This window comes from Polyodon spathula, chromosome 18 (assembly GCF_017654505.1).
Source record: "Polyodon spathula isolate WHYD16114869_AA chromosome 18, ASM1765450v1, whole genome shotgun sequence".
NCBI classification, from domain to species: domain Eukaryota; kingdom Metazoa; phylum Chordata; class Actinopteri; order Acipenseriformes; family Polyodontidae; genus Polyodon; species Polyodon spathula.
Window position 1 is genome coordinate 2,021,445 of NC_054551.1, and position 22,212 is coordinate 2,043,656.

General features: G+C 39.8%; 1 protein-coding gene across 2 annotated transcripts in view; it reads left to right on the forward strand.

Moving 5' to 3' along the window:
• Positions 1–6,181: 6,181 nt before the first annotated feature.
• The window catches only part of LOC121330573 (BAI1-associated protein 3-like), a 39,555-nt gene continuing 23,524 nt past the window's right edge, over positions 6,182–22,212 (forward strand). The window contains exons 1-2 of one of the 2 annotated variants that reach the window (XM_041277182.1): positions 6,182–6,331; positions 20,722–20,868. In XM_041277182.1, coding sequence (XP_041133116.1) covers positions 20,735–20,868 — 134 coding nt within the window. In that variant the 5' untranslated portion in view covers positions 6,182–6,331; positions 20,722–20,734. Of the gene's footprint in view, positions 6,332–20,514; positions 20,869–22,212 lie in introns of those variants that run through there. The other variant, XM_041277183.1, reaches the window with a different exon arrangement.

Sequence of the window (22,212 nt, forward strand, 5' to 3'; positions counted from 1 at the left end):
TTTATCCTGGAGATTCCAGGAATATATTCGGAATGTGACTCACCACCGCCAATATCTCTACTCCGGTTTGCATTTGGTGATCCCCACCGATCCAAAGCGTATGGTCTTAAAACAGCGGTCTGGTATTGATTGATTTTGACCAAAAAAAAGTCAGTGCATTCAAAGCTGCGGTTTTCAAACTTTTTTGGGCCAGACTTGTAGATTACAAGATACACTATGTAACCAAGATATAATTACTGCATAATAATTGCACACCAGATTACTGTATTGGCATAGTGTTATCCACAACATCAAATATGATTTTAGGATGTGACTTTTGTGACATGTATAGGGTTTATTTCTTACAATAATAAGCAGGTGCCTATCAAAAGTCACTCACAAAGGTAGCTAATGATTTCAGGTATGACGACGAATATCAGAGGCTGCATGTTCTTTTAGGCTCAGGTAATGATCAAATCATTTTTTTCCCCCAAAACTCCCTCCCCTGAAACACCCCGCTCCAAAACTCTCTCCTCTGAAACATCCTCCTCCCTCTGTCATGCTCCATGCTCCCTCCCCCCTCCCACATTATTCTTGCTAGTCTGAAGAGATCAGCCAATAAAGAACCATTTCCAACATTCCAACGCGTTTTCATTGGTTAGATTAAATGCCAGTCACATTGCCCGGGAGACCAGCTACATAATTGAATGGGGTGTAGCTAACTAAACACATTCAACGCTGAGCTGAAAAAAGTAATAATAACTACGAAATTCCAACACGTATCTTGCTGTCTGGATTGAGTGCTCCAGTGCACAAGACGTTCCAGAGTTTCCTGTTAATTAACTGGATTTGACATCCAGTCGTGTCGGGGCCCAGGGGAACAGCTGCCAACTGTTTGACCACAACTCACATTTCTTTTTGAAGCTCTCCTGGTTTTCTATCTGTGAGCGTTGAGATTAAAATAGAAGAACCCAAACAAAAGGAAATCCAGGAGCATGGCGAGGCATGCCTGCCAAGAGAGCGTGGCTGGAAGTGAAATAAACTGAGTGATTAAGCTCTGGGGATTATTGACTTCACTTCAAGAGGCTGATGCGAGAGACACTGTTAGGAGCTTGGCGGGTGATTTCCACGACTCTCAGTGAGGAAGTCACATCGGTGGATCAGAGGTGTTGTTAGGACCCCCCTCCCCCCCACTTTTACAGATACTCTATTTGCATTTTATAGGTACTAGATTATGTCAACTTTATAAATAAGGCATTATAGGGCATGTTATAACCTGTTATAGCAACATTTACAATTATTAATATTCTGCAAGGCATTTCATTGAATTTACTGTGGGGATTTTTTTGACCCCACGTTCCCATGCTGACTTATTTGGTTGTTCTTCTTTATGGATGACATTTAAAGCGGTCCCTTTAGAGAAGAGGAGAGGGGGTATATTTCACCTTGATTTGAGCACAGAGTTTTTTAATATATGCCCCTTCAATCAATCAATCTTTATTTTATATAGCACCTTACATAGTGGACCACCATCACAAAGAGCTTTACAAGATGCAGTAACAACAAGAAAATCCACAATACTTTAAACACAATGGAACGCGCGCATAATACATGAAACAGTATATTAAATACAGTGGAAAGTGAATAATACATGATACTGGCATAATATGTGAAATAGCAGCAGCAATACAGCAGTTAATAGCAGATATCAGGCTTAAAGAGCATGGAAAGCAAGACAGAACAGGTGGATCTTGAGAGTTGATTTAAAGCGAGCGACGGTGGGAGCATCACGCACCAAAGCTGGGAGAGAGTTCCAAAGAGTCGGAGCCATGAAGTTAAATGAGCGTTCACCAAGTGTGGTGCACTTTTGTTTGGGAATAACAAGCAGGCCAGAGTCGGAGGACCTCAGTTTGCAGGTAGGGTCATAGCGGGTCAGTAGGTTGAGGAGGTACTCGGGACCTGTGTGATGAAGGGCATTGTAGGTGAGCAGGTTTTTAAAATAATCCTGACCTTTACAGGTAGCCAGTGCAGTTAAGATAGGGACGGACCTTAGAGATGCTTTGAAGACGATAGTAGGAAGACTTGACTACAGAGGAGATGTGGGCATCAAAGAAGAGGTTGCTGTCAAGAAGTACACCAAGGCTTCGTACTGTGGGGGAAGGCAGCAGCAGACAGTTTCCGAGGTTCAGGGCAGCTATATTGAGATTCTTAAGTTGAGTTTTAGCTCCTACTAGAAGGAGTTCAGATTTGTTAATGTTCAGTTGAAGAAAATTGGCAGACATCCAGGCCTCGATGTCTTGAAAGCAAGCTGAGAGTCGGACCATGGCAGAAGGGCTTCCAGGGTCGAGTTTTAAGTAGAGCTGGGTGTCGTCAGCACAGGAGTTTGAACCTGTACCAGGCTGGACTTGGTCTTTGTCAGATATCTTGACATTGTCAATATTTAATAAATGCAAGACCTTATTCAAATACATTTCTCAACAAAACAAAATTAGTTCTACCAAAGCACTTCAGAAAAACAATGTGAAGAGCTTTGTAGCAGCATTGATTTTTTTTGTATTTTTTGTATTTTTTTGTTCTAGAGCAGATTTAAAATTCAGAAAAATGTGCAAAGCTTTGGTTCAAGGACTTTGTATTGAAATGCATGCATTTTCTCTCAGTACCAGGCTATTATAATAAATCCCATTTTATCCACTTCAGGGTTTAAAATGCATACCAATAGCGGTGCAGTAGATTGCAAATCCCACTCAATCCCACTTGTGCACCAAACCAGGGCTTGGTTTCCATTGCAACCAGGTTTCATTTACAAAGAAGTGGATTTTATACAAACAGTTTCAACTGTGTGCAATAGCAACCAAATATTTCCACTTAATGCAAGATGCAACACAATTTTGCACCATCCAAACTATTTCATATTACAAATCACCAAGAACAAATAGAGAATGAACATCCTTTTGTGCATCTACCCTCTAAAACCTGTTTTTTTTTTTCCAGTAATTTACTAATGTTCATAGCAAACAGGCTGCATAGATGATGCAAAGAGCCTTTTGCTGATAATAGCACTTGTAATGACCAGAATTCTGCATTTCGCAGACTGTTGCCTGTAAGTGCTGCCCTTTCCAGAGAGCACTACTGCACCTACTTTTTGCTAAAATGTCATCTGTCTCCTTTTATTTAAATATGCGCTGCAGGATAATGACTGAGAGCAGAAGAAACATTTCACCCTGATAGCCATGTAATTAGTGGGTCTCGTGTATTTATAGCACCAAATGGTGAAAAATTAGCAGTGCTGTTGTATCTGTTTGTCTGTGCACATGAGAGCAACTGCTGTGAACAAAATTACAGGAAGCGTGCAAAACAAACAAAAGAGCACACCTTTGTGAAACAATATATTGTATACCAAAGAGGGCTCCTACAACAAGAAATAAACTGCACAGAAAATAGAAACAATTACTTGGAAAATCAACGCCCTTGATATATTAGCCAGTACACACATGCACGCACACACACACACACACACACGCTGGTTATCCATTCTGTTATCTATGTTGGTGTTATTGTATCTAGACCACTGCTAAAGTGTGCTAGATCTGCCAGGGTTTCTAAACACTGGGATTGTAACGGGATTCCAATAGGTTTTTTCAAACTTTTTCAGACTGGAACATTTTAAACATCCATGATATATTGTACATTTATGTTTTTTGGCATTGAAATGTTTTACATCCTGTCAAGCTTCTGCTAAACAGGACTCTCTGGGAAACCAGTTAAACATGTGAAATAGCTGAAAAATAATGACATCATAGTTACAGTTCATGAGAATTCAAGTCAGCACTGCAATAGTTATTGGCGTAGTGTTCGAGCCGGAAGGTATTAATGTAATACATATAATCTTGGTAGTGATTTCTTTATTAGTGCTTTTATTGGGATCTGAATCAAGATGTTTTCTATAGACTGCGCACCCCCAGGTACAACAGTGTGTGTTTTTAGGGTCCCCATTTCAAATACAGGGACACTTATGTGCTGCTTGCATCTGTCCATCTGATGGTCTGATTGTGGCAGTTGTATGTATGACATGCTACAGAAATGTATTGTGGTTTGTTCTTTTTTTCCCCGCTATGTACTCTACTGTGCTTTGCGAAACCTTTGTATAAAAAAAGTGCTATATAAATGCAATAAATAAATTAAATAAATAAATAAATAAATAAAGGATGACAGGAATGTAACTTGGAATTGGTGTGCGTTTCACATTTCGGAATACATTATCATATTGTGAAAAGGGCATCAATTACACAGCCCTGTACAGGATTAGGAGAGATCCTAGAACATCTAGGGTTCTTAGGTAGGTGGCATATGAACACGTCTGCTCTCTAGCCTCACACATTTCCATGAACTTGTATACATTTTTTTATGTCTTGCACTGGAGACTTAATTTACAAATGTGATTAATATGATTTTAATGGAAGCCAGTGCTGAAAAATGAAAGAGGAGTTTCATTTCCTGTTAAGCCTTGTCTGAAGTAGATTGAAGGAACATCGAGTGGGCTCAAGAACTCTGAGAATGGGAATTTAAAATGGAAAGGAATGGGCTACCCTGATAAGAGTGTACTGAAGCACAGTGAAAGCATGTTAAGCACAGGTAAGTGCTTTGGAAGCATTGGAAAGACCAGCAACTATGGTCATGTATATTTTCTTTTTTTAAAACATGTAAAACCATGGGAAACTATTGTAAATGCACATTATAATCATGGGAAAAGCATGGAAAAACAGCTCAATTACTGTGTAAATTTAGCAAGGCAAACATTTACATTGGTAATATGTAGTCTGCATTTATGGAGTCTCGGTCAATATTAAGAGTTAGTTGGGTCGCTAGTCAGACAGACAGGCACTTACCTAGGGAGAGTTCTCCACATGCAATATGCCAGCATTACACATCTTGAGCTGTTGGCAATAACCACAGGTTACAAATATTAGGCACTTCACTTTAACCATATGCACTTGGTTATATGGCTATTTCTCATGATATATTCCCTGACTGCATTCTTGCATTTAAACTTGTACTGGTTATTCTTTATAACACATACCATGTTTGGTTCCTAAGGACAGCAGCTGCAATGGCTGTGGAGTGCAATACAGTACGAAATCTGGGAACTGCTTAACATAAAAGGGGAGCCATCAGTAACAACGGCAGCCAGAGAGGAGAGTGAAGGAGGAAAGGGATTTCAGGAAATTCTGACACAGTAAGACCTGCCAGGTCTCCACTGTTATTGTCAGACAGTACGATCCCATTGAAAAAGCATTACACATTGAACACACAATCTTTTCCACTTGATTATGTACGAAAGCCATCCTGCAACATTCCCAGCATTAAACAGAGCTCTCTGTCCCTGCGCTCGCACCCTTAGAAAAGTTTCCCATAGTAAAAGCATAGCAAAGCACAGTGAAAGCATGGGAAAGACCAGCGAGGTGTGGTAAAGCATCAAAAATACACACGGGGAAAAGGAAAGCAAGGTAACACATTGCAAAATTAAGATTTTACAACCCATACACTGCAATTGTCTCTTAATCGTTCCTAATAAAGTATTATATACAGTATTTCTGGCTTATATATGCTGATGTGAGAGTGTGTCCTCCATAAACGTACCCCATTGGACAGGGCAAGTGGAAAAGTACTGCCCTAGACCTTATACTGATTAAAATGTCAGATATTGGACTACTCCAGACATCCAGTGACGGCAGGAGAAAAAAAAAAAAAATATCAATTTAGCATCATCCAGACGAGGGTGCTAACAAGGACGGACATCTACCTGATTTTAACAAAAAATAAATCTTTAAAAAGGAATGAAAATTAAAGGTTTAATTGGAAAACTGAAACTAAGAAAACTTATTGGCAGCGTCACTGTAGGAAAAAATATGCAATTTTCATGTCTGAAATGTATGTAAATTTAAAGTTTTGCAGGGCTGCTTCTTGAACTCCATAATTTACACAAGCAGTAGACTGATATGCATGAATTTGTAAAGTATGTTTCTCTGCTTGTTTATCTCTATGCTAAAGGTAAGTCGAGGAGTCTTTCTTTCCCCCAGCAACTCACCTTCGGAAAAGGAGCGAACTTCCTGTGACCATATAAGGAACAAGTCGAGGATAAACACGTGAAAAAAAATGAAAACCGTGAATCAATCGCTCAGAAAATAAAACAGTTGGGCGCTGTTACTGCGAAGCCTCGAATGGTCCAGAAGGACTCTACTCGTATCACTTTGGCAACGACAAGACGACTAACGTCATTCATCGCTCGCATCTCCTTGGCTTAATAATATTTTTGGAAAGTGTCTGAGAAATAACTGAAGTACACGCTTAACAGGTGGGGCATCTGTTTTATTTAATTACTGTAGACAGGGAGATGCGTACAAGGTGTGGTTGAAACAAGTTTAGGTTTTTTTTTTTTTTAAGTTAATATTTTGCAAATAGCATATTATGTTTGTTTGAAACAGTTTTTTGTTTATATATATATATATATATATATATATATATATATATATATATATATATATATATAACACATACTAAAGCACTAGCCAAAACATAAGGGTGATGCGTGATGAGAGCTAATGACTGTGTGGCAGGGGTAGACAGAAACCCCGAATGAAAATAGCTGGGGATATATCTTTGCAGTGTCGGCTGCATAGTTTGTCATGGGAATTGCTTAAATAAAAACGCCTGTTGAATGCACCAGCGTGATGTGCTTTGTGCAAAACCAGTGGCTGCTTTAGTAATTGCATTATATCGAGGAATGCGTTTTTAAAATGTGCATGGTTTTTAAGTAACGCGCATTTCAGTTGTTTGCTGGCTCTTGCAAACAGCTGTATGTTGATGTTGACGACATAATGCAGCTGTAAATAGCAGCATATTTACAATGCACGACGTGCTGCTTTGTTTATTCTCCTTGGACAATAAAATGACGCGCACAATAATAAGAGTAAGTTTGCAGCTATGACAGTAACTGAATCAGGTATCGCCTGTTACGTTCTCTGCTCGCTACACACAGCCGTGTTATGGGGTTTATGACTCCAAGGTATTCAGATTGAAGTTGTCTTCAGAAACTGTGTTAGCTAAAATTGAAACCACACAGCTGAAGGGGGGGTGGGGGGTGGTGAGAGATAGAAATGACCCAATTTTTATGTCTTTCTTCCCCTGGAGTCTGGGGCGCGGGGTCAGCTTGCATTTAGAATACTTCATTGACCACTGGTTGCTGAGAACTGGTCCTGTTTGCTGCAGAGGAGGGATCATCAATAAAGCGAGTGCGCAGGGTTGGTGGAAACGTCTATTGTTTTTTATGGGGTTTTTTTTTGGGGGGGGGGTGGCAACTAAGCAGTTGCCAAATGTGAAATACGGTCTCCAGCATAATTCTTTCCCATAGCAAATTACATTGGCACATTGTACAATGTTGTCGTCTAACCTTATTTATTGGATGTTTAAATTGTTTCACATTTGTTACCTTGCAAGATCTGACACTTCACAATAAGTAATTTTTTTCCCCCTCCGATAAATACGTCTTCGATACTACTAGGGTGGTCAAACGTGTTTGTTGATTACAACAAACAAAACCACACATAGCTTACTATCAATAGTTTTTACTTAACTTAAACATATCCAAAATTATTATTATTATTATTATTATTTTTTTTAAACTGTTTTTTTGTGCTGAATGAGACCTAGGTGAACTTTACGATCAAACTAATGCTATTTAATGAGACCGATATTGTATTTTGAGAAATGATCATGCCGTTATAATATGACAGCTTTCATTGTCTTTCGGTGATTTGTACCGACTATAGCTCTGTAAACATAACCACCAAAACGTACTTAAATAGTTTAGGGCAGACAGAAAGTAATATTAACATATGCATATGTTTTGCGACGTATAATTACTGGGACAGTCTTACAACGATTTCAAAACTGCTGCATTCACTCTACCTACACACACTTTGATGCTTGGGGGGGATTAATCCGATCACGCTGTGTTTGCCAGCCCAGTACTACTAACCTTCCAAAATTAACTCGTCTAAGTATCTTCTTAAACTCCATTGAAGAGGTCTACTAGCATAACCATTTGGGTATTTTCCATATGATAAATAAAAGAACACATATTCCACAGAAAGTCGTTCTTTTATCTAGTTTCACATCATTTATAATTCCTTGTTAAAACGAAGACATGAGGCCGTTTTTAGCAGTCGAGATTCAAAGACGACATTCAACATAAACTAGGCATGGGCACTGAGTCGCGTTGCTGGAGACCCAATTTAGCACAACACCTGAGAAGTTCTTAAATTCACCTGCAGAGCAAGGGCAAGGCAGCACCATGAGGGAGACCAGCACAGCCCAATGCACCCCTCTTAGGAGACTATGCCTCTATATTGAAGGCTAACTGCAGAAGTAGCTGACCTCCAAACACATTACACTTGTGATCTAGTCATAGTCCATCAACCTGCACGCGCCTGGGCTGTATAAGCCATGTACTTCTGGTGTTGCCCACCAGATAGACATGGATAGCTAGCGCATTGATGAAATCCAGGGCCCCAGTATTGTAAAATCAGGAATGGAAATAGGGCTCCTATTGCGTAGCAGTTTGATTCATTCCTGGTTTTGCTGTGACTTTAGTAACACACCCCTATATCATTTTTGTTTTTTTATTTAGTAGACTGTGCATGTGTGGATTCGAAGCATTGTATTCTTCCAGCACAAAGCTGCCTTCAGAAGTCACAGCAGACTGCAGGTTACATCTCAAGTATTACAGGTTACAGCTCCAGTATTGTTCATGTCAGTTGATTCACCGCTTTAAGATTTTACTTGCATCCTTTTTGATATGCTGAGAATTTTAAACAGTCCACTGCAGCCCTGGCTTCTGCCCTCTGACATGTTTGCTGTTCCGAGATTCAGTTTTACGAAGCGGCTTGTTATAAAGCAGAGATGTGTCATGGAGCCGAGTCTCGAAGCTAGTCCATTCTAGAATATAAAAAGCATGAAACTGGCCATTGGGATACATGACCGTTCCTTACTGTTTGGTTGGATTGGTGGAAAGCACCAGTAATTAGTGCAGTCTTGCATACAGCAGCAGCTGCCCACCGAGAGCCTGCTAGCAAAGTCTGTGAGAGACGCTGTCTTCAAGCTGGTCTAAAACAGAGAGATGCAACTTCTATATATCATGGAAATGTTTTCAGCCACGCTTTCAGCAACATCTGTGGTCTGATTATTCTAGTGTATCCACACAAAACTGTATTTAACAGAGGGGGTTTGATTTAGAGCATGCATTTGATTCAGAATGCAAGCTCTCCTCTGCAGCACCAGGTGCAGTTGCCTTTGCTTTGATTAGCTTAGTTTTTTTTTGTTTTAAAGCTATGCACCATTCTTTAATCTAATCGGCTGCATCACGTTTCCTTTTCATTTTTATCTTTCCCTAACTTGTTCCTCCCTCACTTTGATTTCCCAGCAGCTAGTGCTGTTTGAACCCAGCACAGCAGGTGAGTATTTGCTCAGACTGGTCCCCTGGGAAGCCATTTCAGCAGGAGGCTGTTGGGGGACGTGTGGCAAAGATAACATGAACAATAAAAGTGTCTCTTGTCCTGATGGGGGGAGGGGTGGCGGGGAGCATTCATAAAGAGAGCAGTTATACATTTAGATATTTGTTACATGTATAAGGGTTTAGGGACACTGAAATGTCCTCTCAGTTGATTCGTGACCTGACTCATGAAGTGACCTGGTGCTCATGCCTCATGTTTCGCAGCAGCTTGGATTATGTTGAAACAGATACTTGGTTTATGTCTCCCAGTAAGCTGTGCAGTGGAAGAGCACTTAAACTGGCAACTAACAGCATGCTACATCTTACTGTGCGAGAGGCACCAGCAAGGATTACCACCAGGTGTCACAGAGGAAAGCTTCTCGTAGTCTTTGCTACATTACCTACACAGTAGCTGCGATTCACCCCTCTTTGTCTGTAGCCTCAGAGCAACGTGTCCAAGTGATTTTATAACCAGCCTGTAGATCTTTTTATTAAATTTTCTTGCAAACTTTCCAAAGCTCTTACATTCTGGTTTCCACTCGCTGTGCCTCCTTTTGAGTCAGGATATTATTCCCTAACTAGATCACCCTGTGTGCAGTGTTTCACCCTTACATTTTTACATGTGCCCTACCGCCTGTCTAATTGTGATGAAACTTGGTGAGGACATTCTTTAGCACACTTTATTGAGGATTTCTGAATCCTCCAAGTATGGTGCACCATATGGTTTGTGTTTATACAGTCCATGTTGCACTTCCATTTGTACACGTGCATAGCGTGGGTGTAGGCCACGGTGATGTCATGTTTCATGATGCTGACAGTAGTTCTAATTTTGTACTGACAGCAGTGGCGGGGGGGTGAGTGCATGGTTCTAACATGCTTGTTATTCACTGGTACTCTAAAAACACCCTTCATAAGAGGTAACTCCATCTTATAAAACAGTAAGTGATGTCATCAGCAGCCACATATAATAAGTAATAATAGAACCATCTGGCAACGTGTTGCTTGAATCATTCCACCCAAACTGAAAGCTCTTTATTAGAATTTGGAAAAGTATCATTTGAAACAATCAAATCAGCTAAACACGGGTGTACCAGTTGCCCCAGTCTTCAGTTGCAGGTTAATTTAAACACACTTCAAACCATTTATTGGTCGGTTTACTGACACAAAACTGATGCAAAACAGAAAGGACCTTTGATTTAATATGGCCATACGCTTAAGACTATGCATCAAAGCTTTGTGACACTCGCCAAAGCCGTAGGAATGCCAACAGCAGCATGCAAAGACCTTGATTAATGGAGCACTTTTTTAGTGCAGTAATAAACCCATAACCACACTGTTTCTTCCTAGCACCACCTGTGTTATCAGTGTAGGCAAAAAGGAGTATCTGGCTGGTGATCGAGAACCTCACATTACAAATAACTACCTCAGCCTGTCTGCTCGCTGCTTGGTAGGTATTGTATTAACCTTTGACTTCTACCTTGTAACAAAAATAGAATTCCAGCCGTGTAATCAACTGCTTCTAGGCTTATTTTGTGATGTTTTTTTTTTTTTTGTCCTAATTGGACAACTGAAATGCAAGGCACTTTGCAATAACTTCATTTCAGTACTCCCTTGCATATTTCCATAATTTAAAAAATATATATACTGATGCATAAAAGAAATGCAACACTCGAGTCTAATGAATTTAATCAAAGAAAGTGTGAACAAAAATACAGGTCAAAGAATCATGTGAAGTTTTTCAGTATGAAATGTGACACACTGTCAAAGTTAAAATGTTACAAAGTTAGCATCGGGTATGACTGGAAAAACTGTTGCCTGAAGGACTTCATCAGCGTATCGCTGTGCAGTAAAGAGCTGTGGGATGTTCTGCCGCTATTCCTGTGCAGCCACGGCCAGCTGGCGAAGGCTGGCTGGTCGCGGTTGTCTCCTGTGGATGGCGCTGGCAATTTGGTCCCACAGATGTTCTATTGGACTCGGGTCAGGAGAAAAAGCTGGCTACAGCAAGACCTCGACATTGCTTTCTTGAAGTTGTGCAATTGTGATCCTAGCACTGTGTGGTCTTTCATTGTCTGGCTGGAAAATCAACACTTCTGGATTGGCTTGCAGGAATGGAAAAACTGCCTCAAGGACTTTGTCAGTGTATCGCTAAGCAGTAAGGTTGGCCTCAATCTGCACCAAAGGCGTGTGTTAAAGGAGATTCCTCCCCACATCATCACACTTCCACCGGTTGGCTTGAACAACACAACAGTCAGCATAATGCTCACAATGACACCTCCACACTCATTGTCATCCGTCACATCTGTCTGGCATTCAGCGGTGAATACAACACTCCACTGCTCTCTCTGCTGCCACCTCAGATGTTCTCTGGCCCACAGAAGACGGCGATTTCGTCTCTCAGCTGTCAACATGTTACCCCTGAACTGTCTCCGAGCATGCAAATCATTTTTATGCAGACGGCAAGCTACACTCGTGCTGTAGCCACTGCAGTGTGAAAAGGATTATGCAGATGGACCAGTCAGATGTGACAGTCCTGGGCCGGTGTGTTGACCTTCTGCCTTCCAGGACGTGGCCTGTCCCTCACAGAGCCGGTTTCCTGGTTTCTCTGGACTAGTCTGCTGATTGTTGAAGCAGAGCATCTCATTCTCCGGGCAACTTCTGTCACAGACAGGCTGCCTTCAATCATGCCCACAGCAACCAGGCGATCTTCATTACTCAAGCGGGGCACGTCATATCTGTCGCTGTTCTTGCCTTAATTAAAATCATGTCTTTTCGAATGGAGATTCTTAATCAACTCATTTTGGCAATTTTAACTCAACTCAGCTACCAAACACTGAGCACCTGGCATTTTTATGAAATCACATGACTTGAGCTCAGTATTTTGTTATCCCAAGGAACAATGCTACTCAAACAATCAACAAACCTATCTGCTCACTATTTAAAATGAAACTAGCATTATGTATGTGCCCAATGAGCTATTGATGTAAAACTTAGACTGTTGTGTTTTCATTGTGCATCAGTATATGTAATTACACTGCCTGTCACGTTGGAGATTAGGAATTAGGGGTTGAATTGGCAGGAGAAATGATGTACAAACACAGCCTTCGTCATGTTTAATATTGAGACAGTGGTGTAAGAGGCAGCAGCATTGATGAGCCTGATAAAAATGTTTATTCACAGTAACTGTTTGTGATATGAACACTGTGTGACTCTGCAAACAGCTGTGTCTAAGATGCAACAGTATGCTTCGGCTGGTAATATTTACTGAAGTGTTGCCATGGTTACCTCAGCGACTGGGGCAAACCGTGTCTAATAATTATATACAGTAACACCCACTTAAGTGGAATTTAATAAAGTTGTGAAGATATTAAAACCCTGGGCCGTCGTATTTCCACTAAGGGGGGGGGGTTGTTATTGGGGGCCTGTAGGGACACGCTGATGCTATATCTTTTTTTAAATCAATATTGTTTGGGATCAGAAAGATATCAGAGAAGTTCATAATAAAAATATATCAGCCATATGTGTTGCAGCAGTAATCCTCTATAGCAATGTAGTTATAAACACCAACTTCCTTTGTCAGGGAGATGGGCGAAAACAAGTTCAGACTTAGCCATTCCAACTCAGGTGGACCAGAAATGATTGCCACTCAAGGATAGAGTCACCACAAACAGGACAGATGCTCACTCAGCCCCTATGTAAAAGGGGACGGTGGTCACATGACTGAACAACAGGTAAACCATGCCCCTGTGGTTAGAACGCAATCACCATGGAGACGACACACTGCTAACAGCTCAGGCAAGCAGTCTCATAGGGCTTGTTACCACCAGGTGGCACTGCAGCTGATAGACACACTGTCATCAACTGGTCCAGAACGTTAACGCTCATCAGCTGAGCTGCAGTCTACTGTGTGTGTTTCTAAAGCATGGGCACATGTTGCCCGACAACTGTTCAGTCTGGTATTTGATTATTTACTCTGTTAAGAAAAAAAAAGACAACAGGGATAATGTGTCTAATTAATTTTGAATGCTAGAGAAACAAGATTATTAACTGAAGCTAAAATCAATTATACCAATCCAGCTGTCCTTTAGGAAAGGGAGACAACGATTGGTTTACTTAATGATTTAGTGTTTGTTGAAATTAATATTTAAAGACTTAAAATATATATATTTTATTGCCAATAGAAAACAAATTACTGTACCCTTTCACTGGGCTGAATATAAAACACCTGCTTCCTGTTAACTCATCACATCCAATCTGGTTTGCTGTTAAAACAAAATGGCAGCATATAATTCTACTGCCTCTCTGTTGCAGAATGCTAGTTTACCATCCTGCAGTTGTTGGTTAAAAAGTGAAAAGGAGCTCTTGGGTAACACGTTGAGCTTTGTGAGTAGGGGTCTGTTATAAGATCGCTTACCTCAACCTGAGCCAACAGCCCACACCTCCTCTCTAGGGTCTGCGTGTAGACTACCTTCCTGTAACAGGCCCTGAAGTATTCCCAGATTGAATCTGCACTCCACAGAATAGCGTTTAGTTCTCCTGAACTGTGCGTGAACAAGTCTGCATAGCAGTTTTCTGACAGCTATTTATTAAGCAAATGCATTGTAGCAGGAAGTAGTAATATCCATCTGATCATTGCACTGTTGCATTTCTTTTTATTCTTTGTATAGTTTTAGGAGCTTATATGAAATGTTGACCAGGGTGCACAAGTTAATTAAATGGTGCATTGAGATCTAACACTTGTACAGAACCCTCTTTCACCCAACATTTTCCATCTCCTCAGAGAAGTGTGGGGAAGAGGCTTCACTGTACATTATTATTTGTTTATTTAGCGTTCACCTTTATCCAAGGTGACTTACAGAGACTAGGGTGTGTGAACTATGTATCAGCTGTCTCACCCGAAAGACGGAGCATAAGGAGGTTTGCTCAGGGTCACACGGGACCTCTTGGTTACAAGCCTGTTTCTTTAACCACTAACCATTGAAATAAATAAATAAATAAATAAATAAATAAACAGCACGTGGGGGTCGATGTGAAATGTTTTTCACAATAAATACGCCTGCAATGGAGTCGTCTTGTTTTTTAATTCCTCTCGCACTCTGGGGTAATCCACAAGGGGCGAGTGTTCATGAAACATAATGCTCATTTATTTGGTGAGATGGCTGTTCTGCGAGGAGAGCTGTTTAAGTATTATTGTGTAGGGGTTTATCTGCTTAGAATGTGCTCCTGAACTAAAGGTCAAGGCTCATGTGGAATTGAAGAAGCAATGCTATCAGGTGATCTGTCTGTCTCTCCCGAGCTCACAGCAACAGCAGCAGCATTGCTTTTTCTTTCTTTGTGTTTTTGATCATATTGTAGCATGGCAAGTTCACTGTGGGGTACCATGGTAAAGGTAGACAGCAAAGATTAGTAAAGCAAAAGTATGCATGGAGTTTAGAAACATAGATAACTGAAAAATGCATATGCACGAAATGCACAACACAAGCTTGCATGCAAACTCTGTATTCGTGAGTCAGTAGTGCAGCCAACTAGGGTAACACCTGGTAAGCTGCTAAATGACCATGTGCATCTTCATAAACACTCGTGGGTTAACATTGGAATATGCCTTGGTGTTGAACTGTACAGTGAGTGGCATTAGAACATTCTATAGAACTATTCTCAGACTGCCATAGTCTTTAGCATGCTTCGTCACAGGATTTCACACTAAATGGGTTTGTATTTAGCTGCCAGTGATGTTTTTGGCTATTTTACATTTTTGTTTCTAGAATTTCTTTCCACTTCTAGTGTTGCTACTCTGGTATAGTAATGAGACTGACCTCTGGCAGTGCCCAGATTAGAATGAAATCAGCAGTCTTGAAAGAATCTAATTCGCACTGTGTGGAAATGCAATTATAATAGTTTCATAGCCCGGGTAACACTGATATAAAATGCCAGCAGTGGACAGCATACTGCGGAACATGAAGTGTTATGACGAGAGTCAGCGCTTTAATAGTGAGGTTCTGTAGAATATTCTTTCAGAAATGTTTCTACTAGAAGACATTGAGAAGGACTTTAACTAGCACGAGATACTGGTCTCTATTGTTTACGATGGAACACAAACGCCACACTGGGGTGAAAATAATAAGCATTAGTTCTTATCAAGTCATGCATCCAGAATTGGCAAGACCCAGGAAAAGAAGAAAAATGAGTCTGGTGTGGGCTCATTGCTATGCGTTCGATAAGCACTTCTGATTTGTTGTCTGTGTGCATTCTGCCTGGCAGGGAGGGAACTTAAGATCTGGAAAGAGATATTTGTTCTTAAGTCCTAATTGTAAATGCATCCTCCATGTAGGGTTGACAGACCCCAGTGGTTTACAACCTGATACACTAGAAGAGATATATACAAGACAACGTTTTAGTATTTCATTTAAAAAGGAAAAAAAAAAAAGTATAGCTGACATTTTTGCACAGAGATATATAATCAAAATGGTTTAGAGTGAAAAGATACCAACCACCAAGCCAACAGTTTACAGTTTGTGTTTCTGTGTTCTCTGAACTGGCAATTGCTATGACATGTTAATTTGCAGTGGTTTACTTTTTTTTCCTGCTCTCCAAAGCACTCATGTAGCAAAGTGGTCCCTCACTGTGTTCATTAAATGTTCCGGTAAATGCAATGCTGTTCAAATGCTAGTCTGGTTATTATTCTCCATAAGCAACATGTTTAGGATTCTTTATTTTTTTTTGGTGCATTAGTACACTGTTCCTTGGAAGTGGAAATGGGTTCTCTGTTTCGTCAGTTCTGTCCTGCTAGGTTTTAAAATACACAGGTGCGTTTCTGACCCAGATTAAAGAACCGGGACTGGCTTTAAAACAAACACAAAGTAACAGGATGATGGAGAATGTGAAGCTTAACACAGCACTCAGTAAGGCAGTGTAAAGTAGCCAGTTGTTTGATTTACTGTTATTTGATTTAATTGTTTTTTTGTTTGTTTGACATGGGTTGCTTCCTACTTTACTATGAAGCAAGAGTTGAAAGGTCACAGTAGCACATGAGTTTTCAAGTGTGGGAAGCAAGACGGCAGCAATAGAGAAGCATGATTAGACTATATTATTATCTCTGCACAATCTCTATATTAGCTCAGCAGAACAAGGAACGATTGCAAACAGCATTAAAAGGTAAGGGGTGGGTTATTTCTTTCTTTGTGTTTGTAGAAGTTGCAATGCAGTCCCTTCATCCTGCTCTGATGTCCCTGTGATGAGTGGAGTTGAGGCTGCTAGGTGCACATCTCCCAGTGCTTTTTTTTATTATAGTTATTGGTTCATTCAGTCATACCCTTACTGTATTCCTGCAGTGACTTGTCTCGTTCTCTCTGATCTCAGGTGAAACACATGGGAGACCTGCTGGCTTCTCATATTTGTAAAAGACAAAACCAAACTTCAGATCAGCTCTAATTGACTGATGTTACTCCAGTGTTTTATTTGTATCCTTGCTGTGTTCTAGAACACAGGGTACATGTTGTTCTGTTACGAAGCTGCTGGAATGCACCGAGAAAAAAGAGTTTCTGCTGTTTTTCACAGAAGTCTGCATGTGTCCATTTTCTGAAGAGGGTTCGTGAAAAAAAAAAAAAAAAAAAAACATTTTTTTCTGGTGTTTGACTTTTGCTTGACACTCCACCTCAAATGTCTCTTTAGTTCTGTTATAGTTCTGCTGCTTCGCTAGACAATAATGCCAATCTCTCTGCTTTTATTGAATTCAGAATGCAGGTCTAGGTGTTTGCATTACAAAGTCATATAAGGAGACAGATGATTTACACAAGGGCACAAGACAGACAAGGCAAGCCTGTATTACTCTGTGTATTTCAATAAATCCGGGAGACAAAAAAATTGGTTAACATATTTCCAACACCACTTTATTCCTTGACATTGCCACATTGCTCAGTAAAGCATGTTTCTATTGTACTTTGAAGGATTAATGCAAATAATGATATGTATTCTCTTGCATGACCTTTTAAAGTCTTGTTTCCTTGGATGGACCTGTAGCCATAGCGACGGATCTCTTCCGATAATAAATCGGACCACAGCAGAGAATAAATGCTTAATGTTTGTAATTCCAATACTGTAAAGTGTTTCAACACGCTATCTGGGATTTTTTTTTTTTTTTTTTTTTAATTTAGCTCTGGCCTTGGTAATACTGAATACACTTTATGTAAATTGAAAGCCATGCAAGGAGGAAATGAAAACCTTGTGCGTTAGCAAGTTTAATTTCATATTTTATTATAGGGAATTTGGATCCAATTATTTTTCCCTTGCTGCAAGCTCTCGGAACTTAATGAAAGTTACGTTTAGAGCACCTGATTCGTCAACTTTTCAAGTGCTGCATGAACGATTTAAAATGCTACAAAATGTCTGAACTTAAAATCAGAAGCTAGAGAAGAGGTGGTGAAAAAGAATTACAAACAGTGAAACGTCCATTGCTGGAACAGTAAAGTTTAGGATGCCTTTATGGAATCTGCTATCATTTAATAAAACCACATACACCTGTGAAACACAATGTACATTTCTTCAAAGCTTCAGCAGTTAAGCTTAAAAGAACAACAAGTTGGGTTTAAAAACAGAACAGTAAGGAGTTGTTTAAAGGGTATTTCTGTCACATGTTCTTCCCACAGCAGGACCTGTGAAAGCAAAGCCCTGTTGATCAGGCTCACGTGTTTATAACCGAAGGGGGCACACAGGAATAATACCCCCTGAATCGGTAATGAATTACAAATGACCAATTATTTCTAGCTGCAGTTTTTTTTTTTCAATCCTAGCCCTTCTTCAGTCATTGATTTACTTTAAAGTTCTGGTTTGAAAATGAAAGGGCATGGGGAAACAATCGATCTCTGGCATGACTGACAACTGAAACTTCTGAACCTGATCATTTGCATCTGTGTTTGTGTCCTTTACTTCAAACCAGCCCAGAGAATGATGTGCTACATGCAACGCTGTGGCAGACACAACTGCAGTGCTTAGCAACAGCCTCTATTCACTTGGGAGTTCCTTCAGCTTGATTGACGAGCCCTTTCTGAATCAAAACCATTGGGCGTGATTTTTTATTTTTTTTAATTCTGCTGCTATTTACTGTGCGTGTTATTTAAAGGGTTCTTGGCTAACAGCATGTTTAAAACTGCAGCTACATCTATCCGTTATCAGAACCACTCTCATTGAATGCAGCATTTCAAATGCATGCTGGACAACCAGATAGAACTGCAGACTGAAGCTGCTTAATTTATTTGTTTGTTTATTGTATTTATTTATCAGGGACACACACACTGAGAACATAAGTGTCACTTACAGGACACAAGATGCATTGTTTTTTCAGTGTAGTGAGCAGGCTAATTTCCATTGACAGTCCCTGGGCAGACATGGATGACAACTGTAATAAATCTCCTTATTACTTCTACTCTAAACTATAACAATAACCTCCTGTTGGATACTTGATTTAAAATACATACAACATTAGTCATGAATGACCCGTTAAAAGTACATAACAATCAGCAGCTTACATAATCAAGATACAGTACAATTTACATAATATAAATCTCCAGTGTACACAATTCAAATACAAATGCATCCCGAATAAATTAATGATTGCATAATTGATTATGTTTCAACCAAGCCTCAGGTTTATTACACAATATTTTAAAATAAGACTTTAATTTCTGAAGGAAGTGCGTTCCAGAATAAAGTACCTCTTGTAGAGAGAGCTGTGTTGGTAAATGCTGTTCTAAGCCTTTCCACTCTACTGCTCCCACACACAGCTTCCCCTTTGAGTTTATTGGGATCTTCAGAGAGCTTTTTCGTGAATTCCTTTAAGGGTGGAGTACATAATCCATGCAAAGTTTTAAACACCATTTTTGCATAAGAAAAGTTGATATAATAATCAAAACTCAGCAGTTACTTACTGAAAATGTTACAGTGATGGTATCTCTCAGGTTTTTTATCCAACATTTTTAAAGCATGCTCTTGAAGTGAACGTATTAGTTTAATTAATGACTCACTTGCTTGAGACCAAGAGGTAATCCAATATGATTTGTGTGAAGGTCATAGTGTGCATGAATAGTTCATCAGCTTTGCTGATAGAATTATGCATAACATTTGCTTCATTGTAACTGCCCTACTAACCTTTTGCATGTGCCTAACAAAGTTCAATAATATTTCCTAAAAATGAAACCTCTGGGACTTCTTCATACCTTCCCCATCAATTTGGACTTAATTGCCTTACAGAGAAACACATACTAACCTTTTTTATTATTATTATTTACATCCAAAGTCAGACATGAGAAATGAAGTCAGTTAGGTATATTCTTCATATGCTCTGTGTCTTCATATGTTAACTGTGTCAGATGTCTCCTGTAAATCGAAAAACACAGCCCCAAATTTGCTTTTCTTCTCTAGGCGAAGGCAATTTCATATTCGGTAGAGTACCTGGCTCTAAATCCAAACTGTAACAAATGTAAAAAAATTGCCAGACTCCAAATGATCTATCAACTGACCAGCTGGTACCTTTTCTAAGACTTTAATAATATTGGAAGAGTACTGGTCTAATTGTATTCAGTTGTGCAAGAAACATAAATCCCCGTCTAACTGACAGCTGTTTTTCACCTTGAGAGAGCCATTTTATCACCACACTGAGGGTCATTTAAGTATATTTTGGAATATTGGATTAACATTGCATACAGGCAATTATTGAAACAATTATGTGGAGAATTATAGATGGAACAGTCATGCTAGGCAGTTAATTACTAAAGGGCTGCAATTGTCTGCTCAGTCACTGGAGTTGTTTGAGCTTTTGTCAGACTTCACTTGCCTTCTGCGGATGTGTGGGGGTGGCACGGTATAGTGGAGAAGGGCAGACGGGTGGCACGGTATAGTGGAGAAGGGCAGAGTGTTCATGTTGCCAGGTTGCTGGGTCACTTTTGTAAACTGAAATAAAAAGGGGTAGATTCAGACAGTACATTCTTTTAAAGACAGAACATGTTCTCGCTGTTGCTCTCTCTCCCTGTCGTTTGGTTTATTTCACTGCTTGTATGTATAGGAGATGCTGTTTTGCTGGAGAGCTCTCTCTAAGTGCACCTGTTGCTTGAGCCAGAAATCCATGTGGAGCTCAGTCTAGTGAAACCCCACTGGCTGTGTGCCAGTCACACTGTGTTACCTTCCTCCTCCTCCTCTTTCCTCTCCAGGTAGCAAATAAGCATGTCAACGCTGCTGGAGATAAAGAGCAGCGTGCTGAGGCAGGTACAAAGCCGACAGTCCCTCCTCAGGAAAGCACAGACACCCTCAAGCAGAGAGACCTGGAGAAGCACCGGAGACATCACCAGCGCTGATGGGTGAGTGCCCAGCTTACTTGTTCTTCTGTAAATCAACGCTCAAGAAACCAGCTTTTTGTTTTAGTTTTTATTAAGGGTCTGGTGTTTTATTTTCCCTGTGTTTAAAAAAGAATTGGTTGGAATTTGAGACTTATCAGTTTAGATTAAAAAAAAAAGTGCCCTTTTAATACATGTGTTTTTTAAATGATTTCACATTTAGTTCAAAAGGCAACAAGTAAAAAGAGGATGTAAAAAATATAATCTAAACAGTTTATGTTCCAATAAATAGAGTAAATGAAATCTGTAGAAGTGCTTATGTTACTCTCTAATGCAACAGGAATGCTCTATCATGGGGTTGTCTGGCTTGTTATAATGCATAGATGCCTGTGAATAGACTGCTATTTACTTTTCTGTGTCATTTTGTCTGCAATTGCAATTAAGAGATTGAGTCAGCAGAGGTGACATTTCTCATTTTGTCTATTTAAATAACTCATATTTGACAAGGCATGAATAAAACCCCTTTGCAGGCAGGCTGATAGTTTGCAATGTTATCAGAGCAAAAAAGCAACACTTTGCTGTTAAGAGGCTTCTCAAACAGTAGATTGCTTCTGAAAATGTATTTATTTACTGCAAGGTCATACTGAGACCTCTGTCCAAAGAACCAAAACCGTAAACTAGACATTAGATCATTTATTAGGAATGTTTTCCAATAAAATACACATTTTTATTAAGTCGTACAAAGGTAGTTTTGTATTTGCCTGTCTTGCAGAGTAGCTGTGCTGTAAAATCTTAAAAACAAGATATTTGGATTTTAAAAAGATAACATGCCAGTTAAGGACAGTTGTAAAGTGGCCGTGAGATGCTACAGTTGAGGTTTGCAGTAGAGGGTATAGAGTTGCTCTTGGCTTTTTCTCCTGTGTCAGAAAAAACAGCAGCTCTCTTTACACAAATATTTCTTTGAGACAGATGAGCAATTTTCAAGCAGTCCTGAAGACGCACTTCGTTGTGATTACACTGTGCATCTGGAATAACAAATGAAAAAGCAGTTACCTATGTAATGCTTCTGGTGTTACTTGAAAGTAAAGTGTCTGTAAATCTGTGGACGGTTGGAAACCTGGCTGACTGTTCAGTAGCTGCCCTCTTTTAAAAGCCTTCTAAAAAAAGAGACTCCGAAAATGTGATTTACTCCTTACCAGATAAAGGAGCCGACTTTATTTTCTTCTTTGAAAAACATCATCACCTTTGCATCTCCGAGAGCTAAAACATGTTGCATTAGTATCCGGAAACTGTTTGTGATCTTAATTAGCTGCAGGTCTTTCATAAGGAGGGCTAATGCACTGGCTCCAGCATTTCATGCATACATTT